Below are 27,540 nucleotides of genomic sequence, written 5' to 3'. Positions count from 1 at the left end.
AGGGCTTAGCTTAGCTTAGCTTAGCTTAGCATAGCTCAAAGCTGAGTTTTGACAGAAAGGTGGAGCTGTCGAACTTCTTCAAAGATGTAAAATTTAGCTGAGGAAGATTTGAGCTCGGGGTCAGAAACGGTTAGGTATCGTCTGCATGGAAAGATTGGCACCTCATTAACCCGCTCTTCCTGTTTGGGTCTGAACCAGGGAGCAGCGTCTGGCTGAGAACAACGAAACCTGAAGGGCAGAACGCCGCAGCTCATGCAGTCTGGCTGCAGGAAGACCAGAAACCACGTACACACCAAGTCAAAGAACCAGACGTTACAGCATTAGAAACATATTTACAGCCCGGTTCAGAAACAGCCCGGTTCAGAAACAGGGAGGGGAGGTTTTGCAGTTTGGCGGTTTAGAAGATATCAGGATCATGAGTTCGTCCAATCAGAGACACAGCTCAGCTCATGTGACTGACGGGCGCCCTGTAGCTGTAAGCGAGGAGCCTCAAACTCCGCCTCTTCACCTAGCATTCCAACAGTCCATGGTTAAAAGCCCCTCCCCCTCCCTCTCACACTCTCCTCTGATTGGTCAGAATCCTGCCCACAGAGCGCACACATCAGAAAAACATGGACGCTCCGTTTACCCGTGATGTAAAATATGAAAACGTTGCTGTGGCTGTGTCTGAAATCACTTCCTGTTCTCACACGGTGAACGGACCAATCAGTGGTGCTGTCTGAAATCTGACCGAGCGTGGTCCAATATGTACCATCATGCATTGTGGTTCAAACAGAAGGAACGGCTGATTATTGATTATTGATTACTGATAACATTAAACAAAAATGAATCTGTCAGAGAGTAACACTGAGCTCTCAGCACGTCACAACTTCAAGCAGAGAAACAAACAAAAAGGACGTTGGCGCTGAACTGTTCATGACGGGTGATGCATTCAGTGGACCTTGTAATTTTCAAACACAGCACAAGTTTTGGTTTGGTTTATTAGTTTATAAAACAACGTGAGACAAATGTTTCTTTTATATTTGGCTGTTGCTGAAAATATGTGCAGTATAACATTAGTTATCAATGAAATAAATACCGTTTACTGTGTTTAAGAAAATAATAACTGTCAATCCCCAGCCGTCTGTGAGCGACACCAGAGTAATAATTGTCACTGTCAGCGGTCAGTGAGTGAGCGGTGTCTGAAATGTTGTTTTAATTTAGCTGATAGAAAGGACTAAAGAGTCCACTACGTCTGATTCACTGTACCGTGAGAAGTGAGGAGGATTTCAGACACAACCTTTGTTCTCAAAGCAGTCAACGACTCCATAGAGGACAAACAGTCAAACGACTCCATAGAGGACAAACAGTCAAACGACTCCGTAAAGGACAAGCAGTCAAACGACTCTGAAGAGGAAAAGCAGTCAAACGACTCCATAGAAGACAAGCAGTCAAACGACTCTGAAGAGGAAAAGCAGTCAAACGACTCCATAGAGGACAAACAGTCAAACGACTCCATAGAGGACAAACAGTCAAACGACTCCGTAAAGGACAAGCAGTCAAACGACTCTGAAGAGGAAAAGCAGTAAAAAGACTCCGTAGAGGACAAGCAGTCAAACGACTCCTCAAAGGACAAGCCGTCAAACGACTCCATAGAGGACAAGCAGGTAAACGGGTCCATAGAGGACAAACAGTGAAACGACTCCATAGAGGACAAAGAGTCAATTGACCCCGTAGAGGACGAACAGTCAAACAGCTCCATAGAGGGCAAAAAATCAAACGACCCCATAGAGGACAAACAGTCAAACGACTCCATAGAGGACAAACAGTCAAACGACCCCATAGAGGACAAGCAGTCAAACGACTCCATAGAGGACAAAGAATTAAAAGACTCCGTAGAGGACAAGCAGTTAAACGACTCTGTAGAGGACAAACAGTCAAACAACCCCGTAGAGGACATACAGTCAAACGACTCCATAGAGGACAAGCAGGTAAACGAGTCCATAGAGGACAAACAGTGAAACGACTTTGTAGAGGACAAACAGTCAAACAACCCCGTAGAGGACGAACAGTCAAACAGCTCCATAGAGGGCAAAAAATCAAACGACCCCATAGAGGACAAACAGTCAAACGACTCCATAGAGGACAAACAGTCAAACGACCCCATAGAGGACAAGCAGTCAAACGACTCCATAGAGGACAAAGAATTAAAAGACTCCGTAGAGGACAAGCAGTTAAACGACTCTGTAGAGGACAAACAGTCAAACAACCCCGTAGAGGACAAACAGTCAAACGACTCCATAGAGGACAAACAGTCAAACGACCCCATAGAGGACAAGCAGTCAAACGACTCCATAGAGGACAAAGAATTAAACGACCCCGTAGAGGACAAGCAGTTAAACGACTCTGTAGAGGACAAACAGTCAAACAACCCCGTAGAGGACAAACAGTCAAAAGACCCAGTAGAGGACAAACAGTCAAACGACCCAGTAGAGGACAAGCAGTCAAAAGTCTCCGTAGAGGACAAAAAGTCAAACAACCCCGTAGAGGACAAACAGTCCAACGACCCAGTAGAGGACAAGCCGTTAAACGACCCAGTAGAGGACAAGCAGTCAAACGACCCAGTAGAGGACAAGCCGTTAAACGACCCAGTAGAGGACAAGCAGTCAAACGACCCAGTAGAGGACAAGCAGTCAAACGACCCAGTAGAGGACAAGCAGTTAAACGACTCCCTAGAGGAGCTCATGAAGGAGTTTCCCTGTCTGAGTCTCATCGCGGTGAATCGAGGCGTGAATATTTGTGGTGAGCAGACGAACGTGCAGACGTTCCTGGTTTAATCGTTAGGAAGGACACTCATCAGTTTGTCCAACTCTTCATCAACTGTAATGGTTTCTTTCACAGAACAACAAAAACCCTGAAGGGAAAAATTCAAGACATGTTAAGCAATCAGATTTTTAGAAAAAGTCACCAAAACCCAGAAAATTCCTGGTAATTGAGACCAGAAATTTCCTTTTTGCAACCCTGCTCCAAGTCAGCTGTGATGGAGTGTTTGACCGAGAGCGGCTGATGAAGACCTGGTCCTGGTTTTTAACAGATCCTTGATACAAAGGCTCAGGTAAAGGTAGAAAGGAATGTGCGCCTCTAGTGGTGAAAGAGAAGAACAACACCTTATTGGCCAAACAATTAAGCCTCCTGTAACCCTGACCCAGTGTGGGGAAATTTGCCGGTTTGACCTGGTCTCTCCTGGTCTCTCCTGGTCTCTCCAGGTCTCTCCAGGGTTCCTGCACACACCTGGAAAGATCTGGAAGACTTCCTGATCCCAAACAGTTTCTGATGTTCAGAGAGATGAAGCACGTCTGAGAAACAAGACGGCGTGACATGTCCAGATAAAAGTCTGAACTGTGTGGGAACCCTGTGCGCACACACTCACACTCACACACACACACACACACACACACACAAACACACACACACACACACACACACAGACTGTTTTCAGATGATAAATCAAGAATTGTCTCAAACATGGACTCTAACAGAAACAAGGCTTCCACGTGCAGGGGTCCGTCTCTCCTGTCAGTATCGTGATTAAAACTTGTTTCTACTCACTGACACACACACACACACACACACACAAACACACACACACAGACGCTGAGGAATCTGGGTATGAATAAATCACTAATCATGTCACCGACCAGGAGAAAACTGAGCCGTGAGACTCTCAGGAGAGAGGACGAGGACTGCCCGATGAAGTCGCCCCAAAAACTTCTTGGTGTAAATATGCAATGCCTTTTTCTTTCTTTTCTTGACGATCTTTCGTGGCATCTTGGAAACATCAACATTTCTGTTTCTGTGACAGTTCTTCGAGCTTGCTGAGAAAACAGTGACTGAAAAAACACTGCATCAAGAAAACACCAGAAAAAAAAAAAAACAGGAAGAAAAACAAAGACAATGTCAAACAGCCGGACCCTTACGTTGTTTTTCTCCTCTTCGGGACGAGAACAAGCCCCGCCCCCTGCCTCCCTTTCTTGGACGCCGTGGTTTCCTGCCGATGATGGACTTCTGACTCTGTACCTGTGGAGTCTGCACTGTCGTCTCCGTCTCCCTTCACGCTCTCAAAAAGAAAAAAACGGGGCCATGGTGGACTTTTTTTTTCTCAGTGCTGTTTCCATCAGGCTACTCCAATCCCATCATCCCTTGCTCCTCCCTCCCCCGATTTTTTGTACCATAGTATCTGTTTTATTTATGTTGGTCATTCTAGGCAGTGTTACCTTGTATGTCGTTAAAAAAGGCACCTCTGAGAAGTCGCTACAGAATGATGATGATGATGATGAAGATGATGATGATGATGATGATGATGGATGCATTAACTGAAGTCTCTTTTTCTTTGTTTTTGTTTTTTTCTTTGATCGTTTGCTTGTTTGTTTTCTTACCAAAACATTAGGGCAAGACCCCCGTAGTGGACTTGCGTTGCCGTGGTAGTATTTATTTTGAATTAAATTAAAAGAAATACATTTCAGGGTTTCTGCTGTCCTGGCTCTTCATTTCTCTGGAGCTTCAGAGGGTACTACCTTTCTGCTGGCGCCCCCTGCTGACAAAGCAACATCCTGCATGTCCTTATCTCCTCATGGAAGTTTGTCTTTCTTTTTTTTTAGTCTTTATTCTGACCCTCGGGGGCTCCCATAGTATTTGAACATGATTCCCCCTTCCCTCTGATTGGCCAGCCCTCTGGAGGCGGAGCTATAGGCAGGCCTTGGTGTTTGAGGCCCACACTCCGATGTGTCAGGAGGAGATCCTTATGAGCTCATCACAGGAAGTCTGGTGTAGACCTCATGAAAATAATGTTCATGTTTCAAACCTTAGAAAATATAAATATAATATTTTTTGTTTGTTCGTCACCAGTTTTTCATGGGATGTGTCGACTTTGTTTTCTAGGTTTTGAAATTTCTTTAGAAAACAAAAATCTGACCAGCTGATTTTAAAACATGTCAAGTTAAAATGACGAACAAACTCTTACGTTTTGTTAATGAAGCTAAAAGAAAAGGTCCCAGTTAAACCCAGAGTTTCACTTTATTAATCAGGGTCCTGGCCTGAAGGGGGGGGGCACAGCTACTTTCCTCTGGTGTCGCCCACAAGACAAACTGCACCGCAGGTTCTGTCCACTTGGTGGCACCAACGTCCATGCTAAGCTTTTATTTTAAAATCCATCAGATCCAGAAACAAAGAGAAAAACCTGCTGCAGTCAGCAGTTTCACAGACTCGTAACGAAAAAAACCCAAAAACGTTTGTGTTCTTTTTAACAGGAAATAAACATTTTCCTGATCAAACTGGTTTCCTGTGAAGGAACCGGGTCAGAAAGAGCTGACTCAGCAGGAACCAGGATCACTTCAGGTTTCTCAAAGGAGACGCAGGGTTCAGGCTTTCCTCCCACGCCCATGGTCCTGATAGACCTGACAGAACCAGTTGAGTCCAGACCTGTAGCCCCCAGGGGCAGACCAGGCCTGTGGCAGCTTCACTCAGGTATGGGTGGAGGCCAGTCCACGTCCACGGACTGAGGAGAAAACACAGCACAGGGTGGTGTTGGTTAGGTGTTCGGCTCACATCAAACAGCAGACAGCAAAGCTACGGACACCACCCTCCCCCTGTCCCCACCTCCACGTCCAGCTCCAGGATGTCCGTGTCGCTCTTCAGCAGCTGACACAGGTTGGGTTTGGTCCGTCCGAAGTCCCCGTGGACGAACTCTTTGATGTAGCTGTTGAGGTGTTGAGGAACTTTACTGCACCCTTTGTTTGTCTGATACCGTCACCGTCTCAAACCTTCAGCATTACTTGGGATAAAGACAAACACCCTGATCTATCGCCCCCTGGTGGATCCCAGGTCCTGTTTACTTCCTCTGTGTTCAGTCTTTACCTCAGCTGCTGAACAGAGTTTAACTGGACACAAGTTTTAACAAGAAGGTGGAGCTTTGATTTCACAGTCAGAAGTTCGTCCTCTGATCCGTGTCTTTAGGGCACATTGACGAGCACGCTCTATAGGTTTGAATTCTACGGCTTGTTCAAGAAGATGCTCAAACCTCATGGTAGGGATGCATTTTGAATTTTTTGCTGATATCCGGTATTTTACAAGTCATTCAGATGATAACCAATCATTTTTCCACACCGACTGCAGAGATCATCCTGGATCAGAGATTGCACACAGCACTATGAAGCATACTTTATCACATTCTTATAAATGTTTCATTTTTGTGCTAAATAGCAAAAATATTTCATAATTAGCAGGGCAAAACTGTTTATGACAATTCCTTTCAAACATAACGACAAAACAACAAAATGGTACGTCCGAATGCAAAATCTGATGATGCTCTCCCTGAGGAAACCACATCAACACCCACCTTCCCAGGGCCAACCCTAAGACAAACCCCAGGGCCAACCCCAGGTCCAACCCCAGGGCCAACCATAGGTCCAACCCCCGGGGCCAACCATAGAGCCAACCCCAGAGCCAACACCAGTGCCAACCCCAGGGCCAACCATAGGTCCAACCCCCGGGGCCAACCATAGAGCCATCTCCAGGGCCAACCCCAGGGCCAACCACAGTGCCAACCCCAGAGCCAACCCCAGTGACAACCCCAGAGCCAACACCAGGGCCTACCCCAGGGCCAACCCAAGGGCCAACACCAGGGCCAACCCAGAGCCAACCCCAGAGCCAACACCAGAGCCAACCCCAGGGCCAACTCCAGGGCCAACACAGGGGCCAACCCCAGGGCCAACCTCAGGGCCAACACAGGGGCCAACCCCAGGGCCAACCTCAGGGCCAACCCCAGGGCCAACCTCAGGGCCAACCACAGGCCAACTCCAGGGCCAACCCCAGGGCCAACACCAGGGCCAACCACAGGGCCAACACCAGGGCCAACCCCAGAGCCAACCCCAGAGCCAACACCAGGGCCAACCCCAGAGCCAACCCCAGAGCCAACACCAGGGCCAACCCCAGAGCCAACCCCAGAGCCAACACCAGGGCCAACACTAGGGCCAACCCCAGAGCCAACACCAGGGCCAACCCCAGAGCCAACCCCAGACCTAACCCCAGATCCAACCCCTGGGCCAACACCAGGGCCAACACCAGGGCCAACCCCAGAGCCAACCCCAGACCTAACCCCAGATCCAACCCCAGAGCCAACACCAGGGCCAACACTAGGGCCAACCCCAGAGCCAACACCAGGGCCAACCCCAGAGCCAACCCCAGACCTAACCCCAGATCCAACCCCCGGGCAACTCCAGGGCCAACACCAGGGCCAACCACTGGGCCAACCTGACACAGCATGAAGCCCCTGATCACAGGAAACATGTGAGCAGAACAACTGTTCAGCACTTTTACCCAAACTGGATAAAATGGATGCTCTTTGATTGTACATGAGTCCACTAACTGTACCAACTGCTGCACTAACTGAAATTTCACTTCAAACAGGAGAGAAATAAGTGACAACTCATTCTGCACCATGAAAAAAAAAACACAGGGAGGAATTAAAACTATCTGCAGCCTCAGTACCTGATTCTACACTGCACAGCTCGCGTATTTGCTGATATCTGATATTTTATCTTTAGCCATCATCGACTGATGCGGATAACGTTCAGATATGATCCTGCATCCTGACCACACGGGAACAACTGTCTTGTTAATGTCAAAGCAACGGACTGATTTTTTGAGGGCACACTCTTCAGGTGGTTTCAGTGTCCTCGTGTGTACGGAGGAATATTCTGGATCACAGAAAAGAAACAGGTTTGAGGAAACATGCGTCTGTAGCTTTAAACCTCCACTGCTGGTTCTGCCTGGCATACGAACGGGCGTACAAACGAGTGTACGGACGAGGGGGCTAACACAGACCCAGCGTGAGGATACGTTCCCGCCTGCGTCTTCAGCCCCAGGTAGAAGTGATGGGAGTCCAGGTACCGTGTGCTCATGCTGTGGATGACTCGCTGACGCACGGCCAGAGCTCGCCGGTGTAAAACCCTCAGAGGAGTCTTCTGGTCCAGGGTCAGATCCTGGATGGGGACAAGCAGAGAGATTTATCAGATTCAGTTGTCTCTGACGCCTTTCACCAACCGACTCCACTCTATCACCTTGATATCGTCGATGAAGGTGATGTCCTGTCTCTCGATGGGCTTCTGGGTCCAGATGAGCGCTGTGTAGGACTTGGTTTTCTCCTCCTCGCCCTCCTTCATGCGGCTCATGGCCTCTCTAAAGTCGGACACAGAACGAACCTGAGTGAGAGACTGGGCTTTACAGATGCAGCTCTTTCTGTTTCCTGCTCTCTGACCTGGTCACGATCTGCAGATCTCTCACTCGGATTTTGTCGGATGATGCGTTGATGGTCTGAACAAAGGAAACCGGATCAGTCAGCATCAGAAAGTCTCACCGTTTCTACCTCAGTCCTTTGACAGACGCACAAAGTGAGCCCACCTCCTGCAGCTGCTTCATCTCCACCCTGCTGAGTCTGGACCTGTGAGGATTCAGCAGCTCCATGGCGAATGGACGACCTGCCAACCCAAGCAAAACAAGAGGAAAATACAAACATCATCCTTTCCTTAGGAGGCTGAACATTTCCCCGCAGCAGCACTGGAAACGGGTAAAAAAAAGGCGCCTCACCGTTCCCCAGAGTCCGAACGTCCACGTCTTCTCGACCGGACGACGAGAAGTTAAACCCTGTGACCGAAGGAGGAAAGAAAACGATGAAACCAAGTTCAGAAAAACTTCATGCGTCACTTAGTCCAAAGTCTGGACTCACCGTCGGCTCTAAAGGACAAAAGGACGGGCGCAGCGATCAGCTCCTCCACAGACGACTCCATCCTCCTCTCTCCGTCGATGAGCCATGGCGTCTGAGGCAGACTGCGGCAGAACTTGTTGTACCTCCCTGAACAACGTGAACAACGTCAGAACAGAAAATCAACCACACAAACCGTCAAATAACCTCTTCAAATACCTGCCACGAAGACTGAGACGTGCAGACACTGGACGTCCTGAGAGCTGCAGCTGCCGCTCGGTGCAGCAGGAGGACTCGGGTAGTGTCTGCAACCAGACGGGAACAGGTTCAGAGGAAGAGAAGGTTTCTTAAAGAGACAGGGAGAAATAAGCAACACCACGCCCACCTCAGAAACTTGGCGTCAGGTATCTTTTCCAGAGCTTTGACCACAGCCATCCTGGTGAAGACCGACTGCAGAGACAGACAGAGAGAGCTGCAGAGTCCGCTGGCTTCAAACACACACGCCTTCTCCAGCTGCGGGAAGTTTCATGAAAACCACCCGTTAGTCTCCTCACCTGTTTGTTCTTGGTGGGTTTGAAGCAGTCGGGACACGTTGTTGCTCTGTGACAGAGAGAAGACACAGCCGTCAAACCCAACTCCTGTCTTTGATTCGTTTACCGTCAGTTCGTCATAGCGGACTCACAGGAAGTGGCAGTCAGCGTCCGTCTCAGGGTGAGTGAACTCCACGCCAACCTCGAACACGCTCTGAAAACAGGACACGCTCTTCAGTTTACTGACAACACGAGACGAGACAGGACATGCTGTCTTTCTGTGGCGTCAAACCTACCCTGGTGACCACAGCCACGCCCCCCAGCTCCTTAGAAACCAGACCCTGCAGGACCCACTTAAAGGCCTCCTTCACCTGGATGATGTCATCTTTATCGACCGCCACACTCTTCGCTCTGAGGAACAGAGGAAACCAGCCAATGAACAAACGCCTCAGTGAATAAAGACCTGAATGAGGCCCTGAATATAGACCTGAATATAGACCTGAATATAGATCTGGATGAAGACCTGATCAGACCAGATCCAGATCCATGTTTGAAAAGTATAAATACAGGAGAAATGTCTGACCTTAATTCATTCTTCACGTGAAGCCAACAGGAGTGCTGCAGGACAGAGGAATACAGGTAACTTCTTAAATACATGACATGATAAGATATGAGACATCATGAGACGACATGAGACAACATGAGACATCATGAGATGACATCAGACAACATGAGACATCATGAGACATCATTAGACTTCATGAGACGACATGAGATGACATCAGACGACATCAGACAACATCAGACAACATGAGACATCATGAGATGACATGAGACATCATGACACGACATGAGACAACATGAGACATGAGACGACATTAAACATCATGAGACAACATCAGACATCATGAGACAACATCAGACATCATGAGACGACATGAGACATGAGACGACATGAGACAACATGAGACATGAGACGACATTAAACATCATGAGACAACATCAGACATCATGAGACAACATCAGACATCATGAGACGACATGAGACATGAGACGACATGAGACAACATGAGACATGAGACGACATTAAACATCATGAGACAACATCAGACATCATGAGACATTAGATATCATGAGACAACATGAGACGTCATGAGACCACATGATAAGACATGAGACGACATGAGACAACATGAGACATCATGAGACATCATGAGACGACATGAGACGACATGAGTCAACATGGGACATGAGATGACATGAGACAACGTGAGATGACATGAGACATCATGAGACAACGTGAGACGACATGAGACGACATGAGATGACGTGAGATGTTAGACGACATGAGATGATATGATACGACATAAGATGACATGAGACAACATGAGATGACATGACAAGACGTGAGATGACAAGAGACGTGAGACGACGTGAGACAACGTGAGAAGATGTAAGACGACATGAGATGACATGAGATGGCATGAGACTACATGAGACAACATGAGACGACATATGATGACATGAGACGTTGTGAGACGACATGACAAGTTAGTGAACATGAGATGGAAAGCTGTAATCTGCTTTTTCTGATAAGACAGAACAAGAAAAGATGGAATACAACATAAAACTGCATCAACACAACAAAACATGACACCAAAAAAACATCCTGTCCGATGAATTCATGAAACATCCCAGTGTTCTACCTTTTTCATTCTTGGCACCAGAACTCTGGAATGTTCTATGAAGTGTTTAACACCTTTTTATCTAAAAGAAGCCCATGCAGTGATTTAATACCAATTTTTGATGATCTGATCTTGTTTGACGGACTGGTGTCATGAAGCAGCTAAAGAACAGAGGTGGAGCTCTCAGGGGGTGGGGCTGGTGAAGATGTGAATAAAAAGCGACACTCTGAGGTGATCTCAGACCCACCTCTCGGACACACAGCTGAGCGGGCAGTGACACGGACAGAACCAGGGAATCAAACTCGTACTTTTCTGCTTTCACTGCCTTGGCTATCTGCAAACATCAACACAAACAACATGAGGCTTGTGTCGTCACGTGGCCCCGAGACTCTGCAGAGAACGCCCCACATGAAACACACCTTCACAGCCTGCGCCGCACCACACAGCTCCTGCAGGACTCCCAAACACACCACACACACACTCCACTCTCCATCCATCACTCCTCCGGCTGCTCCCTCACTGGGGTCCAGTTTAACTCTTTTACTGGGAGGGTCCTCAGGTGGCTCTGGTCCCACTGCATCATGGGATTCGATGTTTTCTTCTTTGGCCTCTGTTGAATCTTTTGGTTTCCCGTTGTCTGCGTCGCTGATGAAGGATTTTAGTTCTTGGAGTGTTTCCTGAGGTGGACAGGGAATCAAACAGCTGATCAGGGTCTCACAGTAAGAGGGAACGGAGGATGACACACACACACAGACACAGACACAGACACACACACACACCTGGTGGGGTCGTCTGTAGGCAGCCTGGACGCTCACACAGCAGAACCTGAGGATGCAGCGAGCGCAGCAGCCTGCTGACAGAAGCTTCTGGACGATGGGTTTGTCTTTGTCCTTCAGAGGCAGCATGACGGCTGGAGGGACGGAGACAGGACAGAGACTGATGTTTAAAACCTCCTCTCCTAAAACTGTTTCACATTTTTTACTTTGTTTCATGTAAAGAAAACTACTGCGCTAATGACTTGGGGCAAAATATTTTAGAAACTCTTGGTCCACAAAGATCTGAGGAGGCGTGATTCTGGTCTGATAAATCAAATATAGACCATGATGAGAGGAAACAGAGCTGCAGACTCTTATTATAAACATCATTATCAGCAGCAGCAGCATGCCTGTCTACACACCCTGCTGTATGCTAAGCTAACTGAGCTAACTGTGGGCCTGTATGAGACTACAGCGAAAGGGAAACAGCAGAAAGAGCTGCCGGTGAAGACTTTCATAAACCTACCGGACACACAGACGATCCGTTCACGATGATTTACGAAGAGAAATCAGACAAACAGGCATGCTCGAAGCAGCAACACTGCCGTTTCAGTCACAACAGACCAAAGCAATCAAACATGATCGGCTCGTTCGGCATTAGCCTGGATTTTCTGGCTGTGGCGATAAATTTTTGAAAAGAGTTGTGTTTATTTTATTGAATAAACTTAATAAAACTCTTATCAACCACCGCTGAACTGTAGTGTTGGTTTCCTGAATAACGGCTCAGGCTCTTCTTGAATCGGTAGTCGATTCCTCTGGTCTGATTACCTCATCACCAAGCTCCGCGCAGTTTGACAGCCGGGTCCTTCTTCCCTCCGCAGCTCTCGAAGGTTCTAACCGGCATCGGGTGGGGACCACAATCTGAGTCCATCCGAACCCGAACCCAGCAGTTCGGGACCCGGGACGATACAATCCTGTTCTAGAGACTCATCTTCACATTTTCCGTCGATTATAGAGTAACGATGCCTGAAGCGAAAGCGGCACCGAGGGCTGCAAACATGAGCAGAAACAAAGGAGGGGCGTATGTGGACCGCGACAAGCCGGCCCAGATCCGGTTCAGTAACATCTCTGCTGCTAAAGGTACGTCCAAGTCTGATTCTGATAAATCCGGAACAAACCCCCTCACACCTTCTGACTGGGCTGACTGTCTTTGATTGAAAGTCGAGTTGCTTCAACCAGTTCAGGTCCCATTCATAAAGTACTAATGAACAACTTTACGCTCTTTGAAAATATTCCTGTCTGCCTCAGTCCTGAGAACTCTGGACTCAACACTGCTACACAACAAAACACCGTGGTTTATGAAATGTGACTCACAGTGGGGTCTGAAGCGGCTCATCCCCACGGGCTGCAGGCCGCAAAACCCGGACCGTTGTCGGAGGAGGTTTGGTCTGTGTGGTCCCCCTTTCTGCAGGATGCTCATGACTCAACACTAGAGCTGAAACGATTCCTCGAATGACTCGAGGTACTCGATTACAAAAATACCCGAGTAATTTTCTCCGCCTCGAGGAATCGTTTAATTTAAAAAAAGATCTAAGAGTGGTATTTCAAATAGAGCTGAGGCCATATTAAGAGAGTTTTCAAGCTTCCTCTTATACAAAATAGCAACTAGCAACAAATCTAGCTTCTTTTCTGGAGTTTGGAGACTAATGGGTCATTCTACGAAACAGGTGCCATTTGGGTCCGCAACATTTGATGAGATGTACAAGGCACAAAAAATGTGTTAAAGCGTGTTTACAAATTTTGGAGCAACCAAAGCAAGTGCTCTTATTGACATGATGTATCAGAAAATTCTATTTCTTTAAGAGAAAAATTTTCATTTGAAAAATAACTGCTCTTTAACTAAACAAAAATGAATATAACCCAATTACTCGATTAATCGATGGGATTTTCAGTGGAATACTCAAAAACTAAATTATTTGATAGCCGCAGCCCTACTCAACACAACCCCAGCACCACCTCTGAACAACAGCTCAGCTCTGTTTGAAGAGACTGTGGACCAAGGTTATAATAGTTAACTAAAACAAAACTAAAAAGGAAAACTTAAATTTAAAACACTTTCCAGTTAACTCTAACTAATAAAAACTAGAAAAGAAAACAAAAACGATAAGTAAACTAAACTGTATCATGTGTTCACAAAACTAACTGAAACTAACTAAAATTATAGACAAAATGTCCTTAGTTATCGTTTCTGACAATATTAACAGCCTTTAGGATTTAAATTAATCCGACACATTTTCCCAACCAATTTTACAACAGTTTTCGGCAGTTGTCAGCGTCATACAGCACCATCATAGTGACGTACTGGGACGTGCTTGTTTACTGCACTGACTGGCTGTGCTCTGTGCTGCGACGAAACGTAGTGGAGCAATGAATCAGAGCATCTGTAATAGTTTAATTGTTACAGAGTCCAAGTTTTTATTTATTGAAGCTCATATTATATTGTTTTTTATATAAGTTATGTTAATATTATTTTTATGTAATTTATGTCAACATTATTTTATATAATTTATACTTAGTTTATATTATTTTCTTGTGTTGAAGGCAGCAGCCAACAGTTCAGTATCAGCATTGACTGAGCAGTGAGCTCTATGTTGAACTGGAAAATAAACTGTATGACAAAATATTTACTCTGACCTTTTTGAATCCTGCATCTGGTTAATAACGTATGAAAAAACTAAAACTAAACTAAAACTAAGCCTTGTTGCAAAAATCAAAATAAAAAAAAAACTAGAATGCCCGCTCTAAAATAATTAAAACTAAACTGTAATGGAAAATAAAATGTCAAAACTAATTAAAACTAAACTGTAATGACAAATCCAAAACTATTTGAACCTTGCTGTGGACCTGATGGGATCATGTAGTCCACACCCGATGCGCCTGGGTGTAGTAGGTCTGGATCAGGACTTGGTCTGTATCAGAAGGATTAAGGGGTTAGGTTAAACAGGATGCTAACTTCAGGGAGTGGCACACAGTGCCGCGCCCTGAAACCTCAGATTAAAATGACTGAATTTGAGCTGTTTTTTTTAAAGTATTTCTATAACTTTAATGTTACGCCAGAGCCTTTTTTCTCTTGTCGTGTCTTCATCTGCACATAAATTATTAATGTGCTCTGTTCATTTCATCGTCTCAGAACAAAAAGACCAAAACACAAGAATTTTCTGTGCCTGGAAATTACTAAAAAAAATACAAATTGTTGGACTTGGTGAGGGTTCCCTTCCTGACTCACCTCCTGCTTGTTTCACAGCGGTCGCAGACGCCATCAGAACGAGCCTGGGGCCCAAAGGAATGGACAAGATGGTCAGTGAGCGTCTGCTGCGTCTGCTGCGAATCCTGTCCAGGAGCCGTCAGCCCAGCCTGTTTCTGACCCCGCTTTTCTCTTTGTTTGTGCCAGATCCAGGACGAGAAAGGCGACGTGACCATCACCAACGATGGCGCCACCATCCTGAAGCAGATGCAGGTGCTCCACCCTGCAGCCAAAATGGTACGCTCCACCGATGAACACGCCCATTCAAACCAGGAGAAATTACCTGAGTCCACCTGTCCTCCGTAACCTGGTGTCGTTTCTGTTCCTGTTTCAGCTGGTGGAACTTTCCAAAGCCCAGGACATCGAGGCGGGAGACGGCACCACCTCCGTGGTGGTGATTGCTGGAGCGCTGCTGGACGCCTGTTACAAGCTGCTGCAGAAGGGTGAGGGAACGTGAACGCACCAGTCTCAGAGCTTTATGTTACTCCACCAGTTCAGAAATTTACACGCTGCCCCGTCCCCCAGGTATCCACCCCACCATCATCTCCGAGTCCTTCCAGAAGGCCGTGGAGAAAGGTGTGGAGGTGCTGACGGCCATGAGCCGACCAGTGCAGCTGAGCGACCGCGAGACGCTGCTCAACAGCGCCACCACGTCGCTGTGCTCCAAGGTGGTGTCGCAGTACTCCAGCCTGCTGGCGCCCATGAGCGTGGACGCCGTCATGAGAGTCATCGACCCTGCCACTGCCACCAGCGTTGACCTGCATGACATCAAGATCATCAAGAAGCTGGGGTGAGTCGTAGCGTCCTGATCCAGGTCTGATCCAGGTCTGATCCTGGTCTGATCCAGGTCTTTGTGTGGGACTTAAAGTGTCGATGAGAATAACGATGTTGATAACCAGACGTCTCATTTCTGGACCCAGGCCTCGGACCAAAGCTGACCTGTTTTTCTCCTCTGTGTGTGTGTGTGTGTGTTCAGGGGGACCATTGATGACTGTGAGCTCGTCGAGGGTCTGGTTCTGACCCAGAGGGTGGCCAACAGCAGTGTGACCCGGGTGGAGAAAGCAAAGATTGGACTCATCCAGTTCTGCTTGTCTCCCCCCAAAACTGACGTAAGTCCCCTTAAATGTGTCAGCTGTAGAGCAGAGACCAAAGACCAGGACAGTCCAGACCTGATCAGACATGAGGACCATGAGAAGAAACGACAGAATCCACAGTTTCCTCTGTGGGACCTGGAAAAGATTTGAAGTACAGCTTCAAAATGCAGAAAGAAGAAACAGGAGTGAGACAGAAAAATGATTTATTAAAAAACGGTTGACGTGAAACAGACCGTTTATCAGAAACAGACCGTTCATCAGAAACAGACCCTTCATCAGAAACTGTCAGTAACCTTGAAGCCATCAGGACGTCAGGGTTCAGGTTCTTCTCCTCAGAGAATCCTAGTTTCTTCTCCTTTCAGTGTCCCATGTTTGCTGCTCTCTGAAAAAGTCCAAATGGCGAGTTTGTGGCATTGAAGGAGACGGGGCCTTTGAAGATGGGTTCGATCTTAAAGCTCTTCTCTGTCAGACGGCGTCTGATGGTGATTGGGCTGCAGGCGGCTCCAGTAACGGCCAATCAGATCCTCCGGCTCAGCTCTGAGATGATTTTGGGTCCACCTCTGGACTTTCTGATCCCTGACCCTCACTCCTGTTTCTTCTTCTTGCATTTTGAAACTACTTCAACCTTTTTGAGATCCAGCTGTGAGAAACTAGACCCATGAAGTTTTCCTCTGGTCTCAGGGTCTGATAAGGGTCTAATCGTGGTCTGATCAGGGTGTGATCAGGGTTTCATCAGGGTTTCATCAGGGTGTCATCGAGGTGTGATCAGGGTTCGATCAGGGTTTGATCATGGTCTGATCAGGGTCTGATCAGGGTCTGATAATGGTCTGATCAGGTTTTAATCGGGGTGTGATCAGGGTGAATATCAGGCTGGACTTCCTCTCTCAGGTTTTCAGCCACAGCTCAGAGTTAAAAACTAAAGTGTAACTCGATGGAAGCAGCTGGACCTGAGTGAAGACCAGATCTTCACTGATCTGTCGTCAAACATTAACAGAGACCCCAGAACCAGTCTAAAGACCTGGGTTTTCACTGATTCCTCCTCACAGATGGATAACCAGATCGTGGTGTCAGACTACGCCCAGATGGACCGCGTGTTGCGGGAGGAGCGCGCCTACATCCTCAACATGGTCAAACAGATCAAGAAGGCTGGCTGCAACGTGCTGCTCATCCAGAAGTCTATCCTCAGGTAGGCACTCACAGTCCACCTGAGACCAGATCCACATCTCTGAGTCCCTTCCACTCTGGACCATGAGCGTGCTATGCTAACGCTAACGTGTCGCCCTCACAGAGACGCCCTGAGCGACCTCGCCCTGCACTTCCTCAACAAAATGAAGATCATGGTGGTGAAGGAGATCGAGAGGGAGGACATCGAGTTCATCTGTAAGGTGAGGTTTGATGTGTCCAACAGGAGGCGCCACGCTCACAGGAGCTGGAACTAACAGTTTCTCCTCCCCTCACAGACGATCGGCACCAAACCCATCGCCCACATCGACCACTTCACCCCAGAGATGCTGGGCACAGCCGAGCTCGCCGAGGAAGTCAACCTGGACGGCTCGGGCAAGCTGGTGAAGGTACGAATCCCAGTCCTCCTCCAGAGGCTGGGGAGGCTCTGAGAGCCGCCATGATGGGGAGGCGGTCTGCGTGGTTTTTGACTGGCTCCTGTTTGTGTCCAGATCACAGGCTGCTCCAGCCCCGGGAGGACGGTCAGCATCGTGGTGCGAGGCTCCAACAAACTGGTGATCGAGGAGGCCGAGCGCTCCATCCACGACGCCCTGTGCGTCATCCGCTGCCTGGTGAAGAAGAGGTGGGTCACTCACAAACAGGAACTCGCCTCAAAGCGGGGACACACTCCGACAAAGGCGCCGCTGCAGCTGCACATCCTGCAGCGGCGTAACGAACGGAGGAACAGTGACGTGGAAGCTCCCTCTTCAGCTCCAGGCTGTGTGAGCAGCTTGGTCAGAGGGGTTTCTCACACACACACACACACACACACACACACACACACACACACACACACACACACACACACACACACACACACACACACCTACCTTCATGTCAGTCTGTATGACGTCTGGCTTCAGCTCCCCTGGCTTCACTTCCTCTTCTCCCCCCTCAGGGCTCTGATCGCAGGCGGTGGCGCTCCAGAGATCGAGCTGGCCGTGCGTCTGGCGGAGTACTCTCGCACGCTTGGCGGCATGGAGGCGTACTGCGTGAGGGCTTACAGCGACGCCCTAGAGGTGATCCCCTCCACGCTGGCTGAGAACGCCGGTCTGAACCCCATCTCCACGGTGACCGAGCTCCGCAACAGGCACGCTCAGGGAGACAAGATGGCCGGCATCAACGTCCGCAAGGTCTGTCCTCCTCCTCCTCCTCCTCCTCTCTGGGTTCACATTTCCTCCTCTGTGACATGAAGCAGTAACACTGACTGCTTTCTGTGTGTGTGTGTGTGTGTGTGTGTGTGTGTGTGTGTGTGTGTGTGTGTGTGTGTGTGTGTGTGTGTGTGTGTGTGTGTGTGTGTGTGTGTGTGTGTGACAGGGAGGCATCTCCAACATCCTGGAGGAGCTGGTGGTTCAGCCGTTGCTGGTCTCCATCAGCGCTCTGACCCTGGCCACAGAAACGGTCCGCAGCATCCTCAAGATCGACGACGTGGTGAGTTCATGGGTGCTCTGGATCCAAACTCAGCCCAGTTTCTGGTCCCCCCCAAACAGTTCCTGGTCCCTCACACTCGGTCTGATCCTGTTTCTGTGTCGTTTCAGGTGAACACCCGATAAGAGGTCTGTGTGGGTCCAGGGGGTTCTGGGCTGAGCCTGCTCGTACTGTGAGGACCAGAGGCCGTGGTCTGTCCAGATTTCCGCTGTCGTTGTCTCGTTGCATAATTTAATAAAAAGGCTCTTTGTTTTGTGGACTCCAGCTGCTGCCTGTGTGATCCTTTGGTTTGGAGGTCTTTATCTCTCTGTGAAACGCTACAAACGTCAGATGTAATGAAAAAACAGTGATTTATAGTTTTCTGCTTTTGTTCACACACCAAGAAAATGAACCCCCCTGGGTTTGACTGGGTTTTGACTTCTCTACCCCCATCCCCTGAGATGTGACCCTAACCTCAGAACTGTAAAAAAATAACCCCACAGAGTCCACAGTGGTCCTACCCTCCGCTGCCCTCATGTGGCAGATCGTGGCATCAACAGCGCCGTGTTTCCACAAACTGGACCCGATAGGAGTCAGTAACATTTTTATTTCAAACCTGCACAATACAACACAACACACACAGGAAGAGGAGGGGAGTCTGAGGAGATTTGTCTTAAGATGTTAAAAAGGCAAACAGAAACCACATCAAAGCTTATCCTTTATAGTGTTTTTTCTACACGTATCCACCAGGAAATTAAACTAGAAAAGGAGTTCACAGACAGAATAAATGTCACTGACTCGTTATAACAGTGGCCTGTACATGAAGAGGTCTCCTTTGGTGTCAAAGCACAGTTCAGCATGCTAATTATGCAGAAATATAAATGAAAACTGTCTCTGGTTGTCTGTCTCTGTATCAGCCCTCTGATTGGCTGGTGACCCCGCCTCTCGCCCAATGACAGCTGGGATGGGCCCCAGCCACCTGTGACCCCGAACAGGACAAGCTGTTCAGAAAATGAATAAATGGAAACTTGTTCACTAGATTCACTTAATGGAAATAATGTGCAGCAGAGTTATTGTAAGACTAAACAGGAAAAGGAAGTACTGTACGTTAAAACTGTTAAAACATCTACTCTCACTGTTATTGAATTCTTTACGATGCTCCCATAGGTTGCTTAAAGCGGGAGGTTTGAACACATGATGTGGCAGTGAGCTGACTTTAACAAAATGAAATGCTTTCACAATGGAGTGATGACTCACCGTTTGGGCTCTGGGGGGCGCTGCAGTTCCGCTGGTTTATAGATTAATCTCTTCATTTATTTCTGAATTTACTATTTGTTCATTTGAAATTGATTGTTGGGTCATTCTTTAAATGCGGTGCCTTCTGGGTCATAGAAATGGTTAAAAAAAAAAATTATATATATATATATATATATATATATATATATATATATATATATATATATATATATATATATATATATAATTATTATTATTATTATTATTATTATTATTATTTTGATGATTCTTCTTAAAAACATGACTCTAAGCTTTGTGAAAAGCATAAAGGTCAAACTCAATCTGCTAAATTTAATTTCAATTCAATTTAAAGCTTTTAGCCTAGCTTAATTAGCATTTAAGCTAACAGGATTTTGGATAGCTCACAAGAAATCAACATTTTTACCCAGGAACCTTTTAAAATTATGATATTTGATCATTTTCCTCATAAAACTGGGATAACACGGTGGACATTTTATGATTGACCACATTAGATCTTCATCATAAAAGAGGAACTACAATAAAAATTAACAAAAGAAAAGTGAGTAATCTTACCACTGTTGAATTTCCCTCCTCTGGAATGACATCACATTAAAAGACTGCATCATGCTGATGTGTGTGGAGCCTTCTTAAAGGTACAGTAACTTAGGATAACACGGTGGACACTAAATCCAGGGACAAATATTAAACTGAAATTTTAGACAAAAATATTATTTTTTGCTGATAAAATTATCAAATATTTAAAGAACCCCTTATAGCTTAATAAAAATACCCAGAAATATTTTTGAAAAAAAAAAAAACAACATAATTTTCTTGAGCGAAACAGTGGAAAGGGCACCGGGGACATGGCAAAATAGCACATTTTTAATTTTTTAAATGGTATTTTAAAAAACTGTTTCAGTTTTATGAGTTATATCCTTGTGTTTTTAACAGATAATTAGTGAATTTCACGAAAATAATTTTTTTTTTTTTTTTAATTCTATTATTTTCAGAAAATACCGCTAGATTTAGGCTAGAGACGCATAAGGCACCGCATTTAAAGAATGACCCTGTTATGATTCATCCATTGACTTTATAAAGATTAAAACAGACTGCGAAGACTTTCAGCTTCCGTCTCTTGACGTCACTTCCTGCCTCCCTAGGCTCCGCCCCCGTTGCTAAGGATCCTACTGTTGCTCTGACGCCGAGGTTGAGTTTCCTGATCTCTCGTCTTGGGGGCCTTTGACCGGCTCCTCCGGGTTTGGACCGTTACTGAACCCGACAAACGGGGACCCTGAGGCGGAGCCATGTCCGACCCTCACCGGACCAACGTCCTGGTCACGTCGTGTCTGAAGACCCCGGTGGACCCGCACACCAAGGCGCCGTTAGCGTCCTACGAGAGGGAGCGGGTCCTGTTCACTGACAACCGGGACTACGAGAAGGAGGTGAAACATTTATCATCCTAACACAGAAAACATGGCGGCACAACCGTTTTTAGCGCCTTTTTTTAACTTACAACCATGAAAACAGTCCGACTGAAGGCCTTCAAACTGACTCCCAGTTAAACTCAGGGAAAGTTAGCTACACTAATGCTTCATGATAAATGTAGCTGTAGCTCTGTACCACTTCTATATCATGAGAAATCACCACTGCTGTCACACAGAGAAGGAAGCACCTTCATTTCCAGGTGATAATCACACCTGCTGCAAACAGTGTTTGAGGATAACTCTGGGTTGATCCTCCGAGCAGCTCAAAGATCACATTACTTTACATTTTCTGATGCTGAGAAATACATTTGTTGTCTTTGGTTTCCCATCACTCCTCAGTGAGTGAAGTCAAAACAACAACCTTCAGATTTAATACTTAATGTTTCATGTAACAGGACTTGAGGGTGGATGATGTGAGGGTGTGAGGAGGTGAGAGTGGAGGATATGAGGTTGGGGATGTGAGGGGGTAAGGAGTGTTTCTGAGGTGAACACACTTCCTGCTCCGGTCCCGCTGATGCGTCGCTGACATTTCCAGGTCAGTCTGCGCCGTGGAGCAGCTCTGACCTGTATTACGTGTTATCAGGACTATTTCTGTCTGTCTGTCTGAAAAGCTGATCAGACTCTACATGTGGGTCGTAATCCCCAACAATTACTGATCTGTTTCTGACGACAGCTCTCCTCCTCCTCCTCCTCCTCCTCCTCCTCCTCCTCCTCTCCCGGTGCAGGCAGCAGATTGTAAGGGCAGTGATATTTCAGCCAGACTCAGGTGGGATGCAGGCCGTGTCTCCTGTAGAGCTCTCTGGGGGTAAGCTGTGGTTTGCTGCTTCACCATATGGCCCACGTCACTGCCCTGCATGTAAGGAGCTTACTCCTGGAGGAGACGCAGCGCTCTGAGCAGGTGGCTCTGCTCCAAGAGGCCTGGCTGTCAAAAAAAGAATAACACTAGTACATATTTATGAAGTTTCACACAGGTTATAAAGAAATCATTAAAGCCACGCCCACCTTGAGTCATGTGTGCTGAATCACTCCTCACTGAGCTAACCAAAGGGCTTCAGATTTGGACAGAAAGTGATCACTGATTAGAAAATGAGCTTTAAATTACTCGTGGCCTTTTCAGCTGGAGTACGAGGACTCAGGCTCTGAGTACTGCGATGAGGACCGCCTGGGGAAGGACGCTCCTCTCATGTTGACAGACTTCAGAGCAGCAGGAGACCGCCTGGACCTGAGCGAGATCTTCTTCTCCAACGAGGAGTACTACAGCAAGCTGGAGGAGCTGAAGAGGGCTCACCTGCACACCATGGCCGAGCTGGAGAGCATGTACCGGAGGAAGCTGCAGCTCAGGTCCATGGAGCCCCTGGACGTGGCCTCGCTGGAGACGGGGCACAGGTCAGGATTACCTCAGAGGCTCTCACACGTCCCTGTGTCTGTGTCGCTTTTTTTATATTGGTTCAGAAAAATTCACAAATTCCAGATTTACAATATAAATCAGAAGTCCCGCCCCCTCTTGAATCTAATTGGACGGGGAGGGAGTGACATTGACAAGCAGGCGGGGCTCAGGGGTTGTTTAGTTATTCTTGAGCTGCAGACTGTCAAGTCTTCCAAAAACAGGGAATGTGAATTGACCATGTAAGCTCACCTAGAGGGGGCGCTCCACACCCACGCCCTCACAGGTGGTGACCTCTGCTCTGACCTAAAGCGCTGTTTGTTTCTGTGTCAGGCTCATGTGGGCCAACAGCAGCCCAGCAGCTTCTCGCCGTCTGAGGAAGTCCTTCTCCGCTTTTGAGCTCAGGAGAGGCTCCGGACAGTCCGACCTCTCCAACGATGAAGATGACGCTGCCGGGAACTACGTGGAGAAAGGCCTGCTGTTTTCTCCCAAAGAGCACATCAAGAACATGTGGCAGGACTTCAAAGTGTCCCCTCACAACCGCCACCTGTCCTCGTCCTCCTTGCACAGCCTGCCCACGGACCAGAGGAGGCCTCAAAAAGCAAAGAAGAGGCCGGGGAGGGACAAAGACCGGGAACAGGATCTGTGGAAGCCCAGAGTGACCGTACCCAGACCCTTCCGCATGATGCTGCGAGAGGCCGAGAGGCGGAAGCGCGGCATCAAGACCCGTTCAGAGATGGAGCTGGAGAACACAGAGCTGAGGCGACAGCTGGAGGAACTCACAGAGTGCCAGAGGAAGTTCAGAGCCAGCCCCGTCCCGGCTCACGTTCACCTCCCGCTTTATGAGGAACTGCAGGAGAAGAGCGAGGAGCGGCGGCGCTCGGCGAGGGAGCGCGAGGATCAGCCCCACCGAACCGTCCAGAAGCCCTTCAGCTTCCTGGAGAGGGAGCGGCTGAAGAAGGAGCAGAAGCAAATGCTCCAGGCCCAGCAGGAGCAGGAGAAGACCAAACCCTTCAAAGCCAAGCCTGTGCCCAGGTCGGTGTACGCCGCCGCCTCCGGGGAGCTGATGAAGGAGGAGCAGCTGTACCGCTCCATCAAGATCCAGATGAGAGCGCAGGAGATGCTGCACAGCGCCGCCATGCCCCCCAGCATGCTCGCACGACGCCTCAGCGATCGCAAGAAGAACAAAGAGAGCAGCGCGGCCGCAGGAGACAGCTTCACCCATTCCCCCCAGATCAACAAAGAGGTCCCCGACTTCGACGCCAGCTACAGACGCTTCAGGAAGCACCTGGAGAAGCAGAAGGAGGTGAGGCCCACCACAGCATGTGAACCCTTCGAACTGAGGACCTCACACATCTCCTCGCATCGCGAACGCATCCTGGCCGACATCGAGAAGGAGCAAGGCAGCCCCCGGTCGATGCGCTGGCCACACGTCGGACCTGGACCCTCAAGGACGCCAAACTCAAGCCTTTGCTCGTCTCTCTCTGGCAGCTTGGAGGTCCTCCCCACCAAAGTCACTGACGCCACGAAGAAGCGACACGAGGCTGTGAGGTACCAGCTCAGGACTCCAGAGTCTCCCTCTTTTCTAGCTGAGATAGGAAGAAGCTCAGAGCTCTTCTCCAACGTGCCCTGTGTTTGGGGAACTCCTTCTCCTATCCTCCAACCTCTTAGCCCTGGTCCCGCCTTCCCAAAGTCCCCGCTCCTTCCAAACCCTCCTGCTTCTGTGACCACGTTGTCTCCCTGAGTAGAAAGGTGCTGGAGCAGAGGAAGAAGGCAGAGGAGGAGGAGGAGCGGTGGAGGGAGAGGCAGAGGCAGAGGGAGAGGAGGCTGCAGCGGGTGGTGGTGAAACGTGCCCAGGCCAACGACCCCCACCAGGCGCTCTCGCAGACGCAGCACAGCAAACTCAGAGAGTTCAGGTAAACGGCACGAATCCACGGCGAGCCCGGCTGCAGGAGGCGCCGTAATAATCATTCAGTCTCTGTGTCCCTGCAGGAAACAGGAGCAGCAGCGCAAGAGGGAGTACCAGCAGGAGATCAAGGAGATGAAGCAGAGGGTGAAGGGGAGGCCGCTGCTGCTGGAGCAGGTCGCTCAGGTAAACACCAACACACTCAGGTAAACCTCAACACACTCAAGTAAACACCAACACACTCAGGTAAACCCCAACACACTCAGGTAAACCCCAACACACTCAGGTAAACCCCAACACACTCAGGTAAACCCCAACACACTCAGGTAAACCCCAACACACTCAGGTAAACCCCAACACACTCGGGTAAACCTCAACACACTCAGGTAAACACTAACACACTCAGGTAAACCCCAACACACTCAGGTAAACCCCAACACACTCAGGTAAACCCCAACACACTCAGGTAAACCCCAACACACTCAGGTAAACCCCAACACACTCAGGTAAACCCCAACACACTCGGGTAAACCTCAACACACTCAGGTAAACACTAACACACTCAGGTAAACACCAACACACTCAGGTAAACACTAACACACTCAGGTAAACACCAACACACTCAGGTAAACACTAACACACTCAGGTAAACACCAACACACTCAGGTAAACACTAACACACTCAGGTAAACACCAACACACTCAGGTAAACACTAACACACTCAGGTAAACACCAACACACTCAGGTAAACACTAACACACTCAGGTAAACACTAACACACTCAGGTAAACACCAACACACTCAGGTAAACACTAACACACTCAGGTAAACACCAACACACTCAGGTAAACACTAACACACTCAGGTAAACACCAACACACTCAGGTAAACCCCAACTCACAGACTGTGTGACGGCTCTGTACGACCCTGGACAAAATACAGGGACCTCGGAGACCAGGAGAGAAGACTCTACCAGGGGATCATTTTTAGAGTTTCAGGGTCAGTTTGAGGTCAGAGTCAGGATCAGACTCAGGCCCCGTTTACATGACGCCGAAAACGGTCGATTCCGCAAACATTTCGTTGCGTTTTGGCCTTCCGTTTAGACGAGACCACATTGCGTTTTCAGTGAAAACGCAAACTTTTGAAAACGCTCCCCAGAGTGGAAAGATCTGAATCCGCTCCTCCATCCAGCTTCGTGTAAAGACAGAGCGGAGCGTCTCAGGGTGAAACGCTGACGTCACCGCAGTTTCAGGTGAAGGCTCCGCGCGCAGCCACATTTCCAGTTGAGCCAGTAGGTGGCGGTAATGCTCGTTATGGTTGGATTGCCGACCGTCTCACACAACAAAACGGCAGAAAAAGAAAGAACAGAAGAGGAGACTTGTCCTCCTGGAGTCGTGTGAACGCGGATCGTTTTCACGCCGTCCTCATGTAAACGCGGGTGGCTTTTGAAAACGCAAAGGAAATATCGTTGCCGGAGTCTCCGTGTAAACAGGGCCTCAGGATCAGTCTCAGGATCAGACTCAGAGGGATTTTAAAAATGGTTTCAGAGTCAGTTTAGGGGGGATTTTCAGGTCCAGTTTTTGTGCAGTAGTTTTCTGTATTTCTCTGCTTTGTTACCAAGAGAGCGTGCATGTCTTGAACAGATGAAGCCAGCAGTGTGTGAGTATCTGAGAGAGCTGTTTCTTCCTGCCTCCTCACTCAGCCTACCTGTTAATGTGCTTCGTTAACAGAGGAATGCCAAACAGGCAGCAGAGAAGCGCTACACACACACGCTGCACGGATGTGATCTGACCGAAGAGTTCATCAGTGGCAAGGCGGGAAAACCCTCGCCATCGTCCAGCAGAAAACACAGGTAAAGAAGTTCAACCTGTTCTCTTTGTTCAAGTCCACCCAGCGGGTCCATTAAGAGATGACTGTGTCCTTCTGTTATAGGGACCAAGAGGAGACAGACACCGGACATGAACCTGTCCTCTACAGAAAAGTCTTTTTGGATGATGAAGACTCCGAAGAAGAGCCAAAGGGCAAGGAAGGGGGGATGGATGAAGCGTCATCAATCCAGCGTGACGGTCAGGGCGCTGGCAGACCAGATCAGGACGACCAGGGAGAGGATCAGCACTACTCAGACGACAGTCACCACTACTCAGATGACCATGAGAACTACTCTGACGACCACGAGAATTACTCTGACGACAGCGAGCGTGATGTTGACACTAAGCAGCAGGAAACGGAGGAGTGATGTCATCTTACGTCATGCTCTGTGGCGATCAAAAATGGAGCTGACTGGACACTTCAGAGGATGCTTTTTACTCCTAAGATTATTAGATGATAAATTATTGTAAAACAGAATATCTCTAACCTCAGGCGTGTATCACTGGTGGTTTTTTTAAATGATTTTCTATTCATAGGTTTACTATTACAATGCATTACATTTTAGTCACAGCTAAAGGTTATTATAACAGTTATTTTCTTTTTCACACCTTTTTTTTTCCTTTTTTCTACAACTGCAAAAGCGTCCTCCATCAAAAAGCTCTTTGGATAGCTATATAATTAGCATTAATTGTTCTACTAAAAAGTAGTATAAAAAGTATTTGATTGTGTTTTGGATAAAAGATAATATAAAGGCATACGATAACTTTCATATTCAGCTAGGCATTTGCATCTTGTTCATATTATTTATAGTAAAATTGTTGTTTTGTCTTTGAATCGTCACAAATAAAGCCTCATATTTAAAAGCAATAACTCATTTAGGCTTTCTAGGATTATAAGGTAATGTTT

The 27,540-nt window shown here is 47.8% G+C and overlaps 3 protein-coding genes across 4 annotated transcripts; 2 read left to right on the top strand and 1 right to left on the bottom strand.

The window, feature by feature from the left end:
- Window positions 1–4,358: 4,358 nt before the first annotated feature.
- Window positions 4,359–13,154, bottom strand: pus10 (pseudouridine synthase 10). 2 transcript variants are annotated; one of them, XM_074692891.1, is made up of 18 exons: window positions 13,082–13,154; window positions 11,732–11,862; window positions 11,372–11,629; window positions 11,200–11,286; window positions 9,851–9,885; window positions 9,564–9,678; window positions 9,420–9,481; window positions 9,292–9,337; window positions 9,123–9,187; window positions 8,957–9,042; window positions 8,762–8,887; window positions 8,623–8,679; window positions 8,437–8,513; window positions 8,294–8,349; window positions 8,097–8,214; window positions 7,876–8,018; window positions 5,635–5,734; window positions 4,359–5,533 (listed from the first exon to the last, which is right to left on the bottom strand). In XM_074692891.1, exons 1-18 carry the CDS (start codon window positions 13,101–13,103, stop codon window positions 5,495–5,497), a joined length of 1,623 nt encoding a protein of 540 aa, XP_074548992.1. In that variant the 5' UTR covers window positions 13,104–13,154; the 3' UTR covers window positions 4,359–5,494. The 2 variants fall into 2 exon arrangements, with proteins under 2 accessions (XP_074548992.1, XP_074549002.1); XM_074692901.1 differs by lacking the exon at window positions 13,082–13,154 and adding an exon at window positions 12,234–12,344 and having other exon boundaries at window positions 4,363–5,533.
- cct4 (chaperonin containing TCP1, subunit 4 (delta)) lies at window positions 12,527–19,024 on the top strand. The gene is made up of 13 exons (XM_074692905.1): window positions 12,527–12,847; window positions 15,012–15,064; window positions 15,159–15,248; window positions 15,346–15,454; window positions 15,537–15,801; window positions 15,988–16,120; window positions 17,152–17,291; window positions 17,394–17,490; window positions 17,566–17,676; window positions 17,779–17,909; window positions 18,225–18,459; window positions 18,644–18,757; window positions 18,865–19,024. The coding sequence occupies exons 1-13, from the start codon at window positions 12,730–12,732 to the stop codon at window positions 18,877–18,879; spliced, it is 1,611 nt and encodes a 536-aa protein (XP_074549006.1). The 5' UTR covers window positions 12,527–12,729; the 3' UTR covers window positions 18,880–19,024.
- Window positions 19,025–21,163: 2,139 nt separating this feature from the next.
- Window positions 21,164–27,404, top strand: fam161a (FAM161 centrosomal protein A). The gene is made up of 7 exons (XM_074682280.1): window positions 21,164–21,432; window positions 22,592–22,860; window positions 23,192–24,409; window positions 24,607–24,774; window positions 24,851–24,950; window positions 26,496–26,617; window positions 26,698–27,404. The coding sequence occupies exons 1-7, from the start codon at window positions 21,295–21,297 to the stop codon at window positions 26,999–27,001; spliced, it is 2,319 nt and encodes a 772-aa protein (XP_074538381.1). The 5' UTR covers window positions 21,164–21,294; the 3' UTR covers window positions 27,002–27,404.
- The last annotated feature ends 136 nt before the right edge of the window (window positions 27,405–27,540 follow it).

This window comes from Halichoeres trimaculatus, unplaced genomic scaffold (genome assembly GCF_033239565.1).
Source record: "Halichoeres trimaculatus isolate MK-OKI-2021-1 unplaced genomic scaffold, fHalTri1.1 fHalTri1_scaffold_2, whole genome shotgun sequence".
Taxonomy (NCBI): Eukaryota; Metazoa; Chordata; class Actinopteri; order Labriformes; family Labridae; genus Halichoeres; species Halichoeres trimaculatus.
The sequence above is the reverse complement of the archived record's forward strand: the minus strand, read 5'-3'. Positions and strand labels throughout refer to the sequence as shown.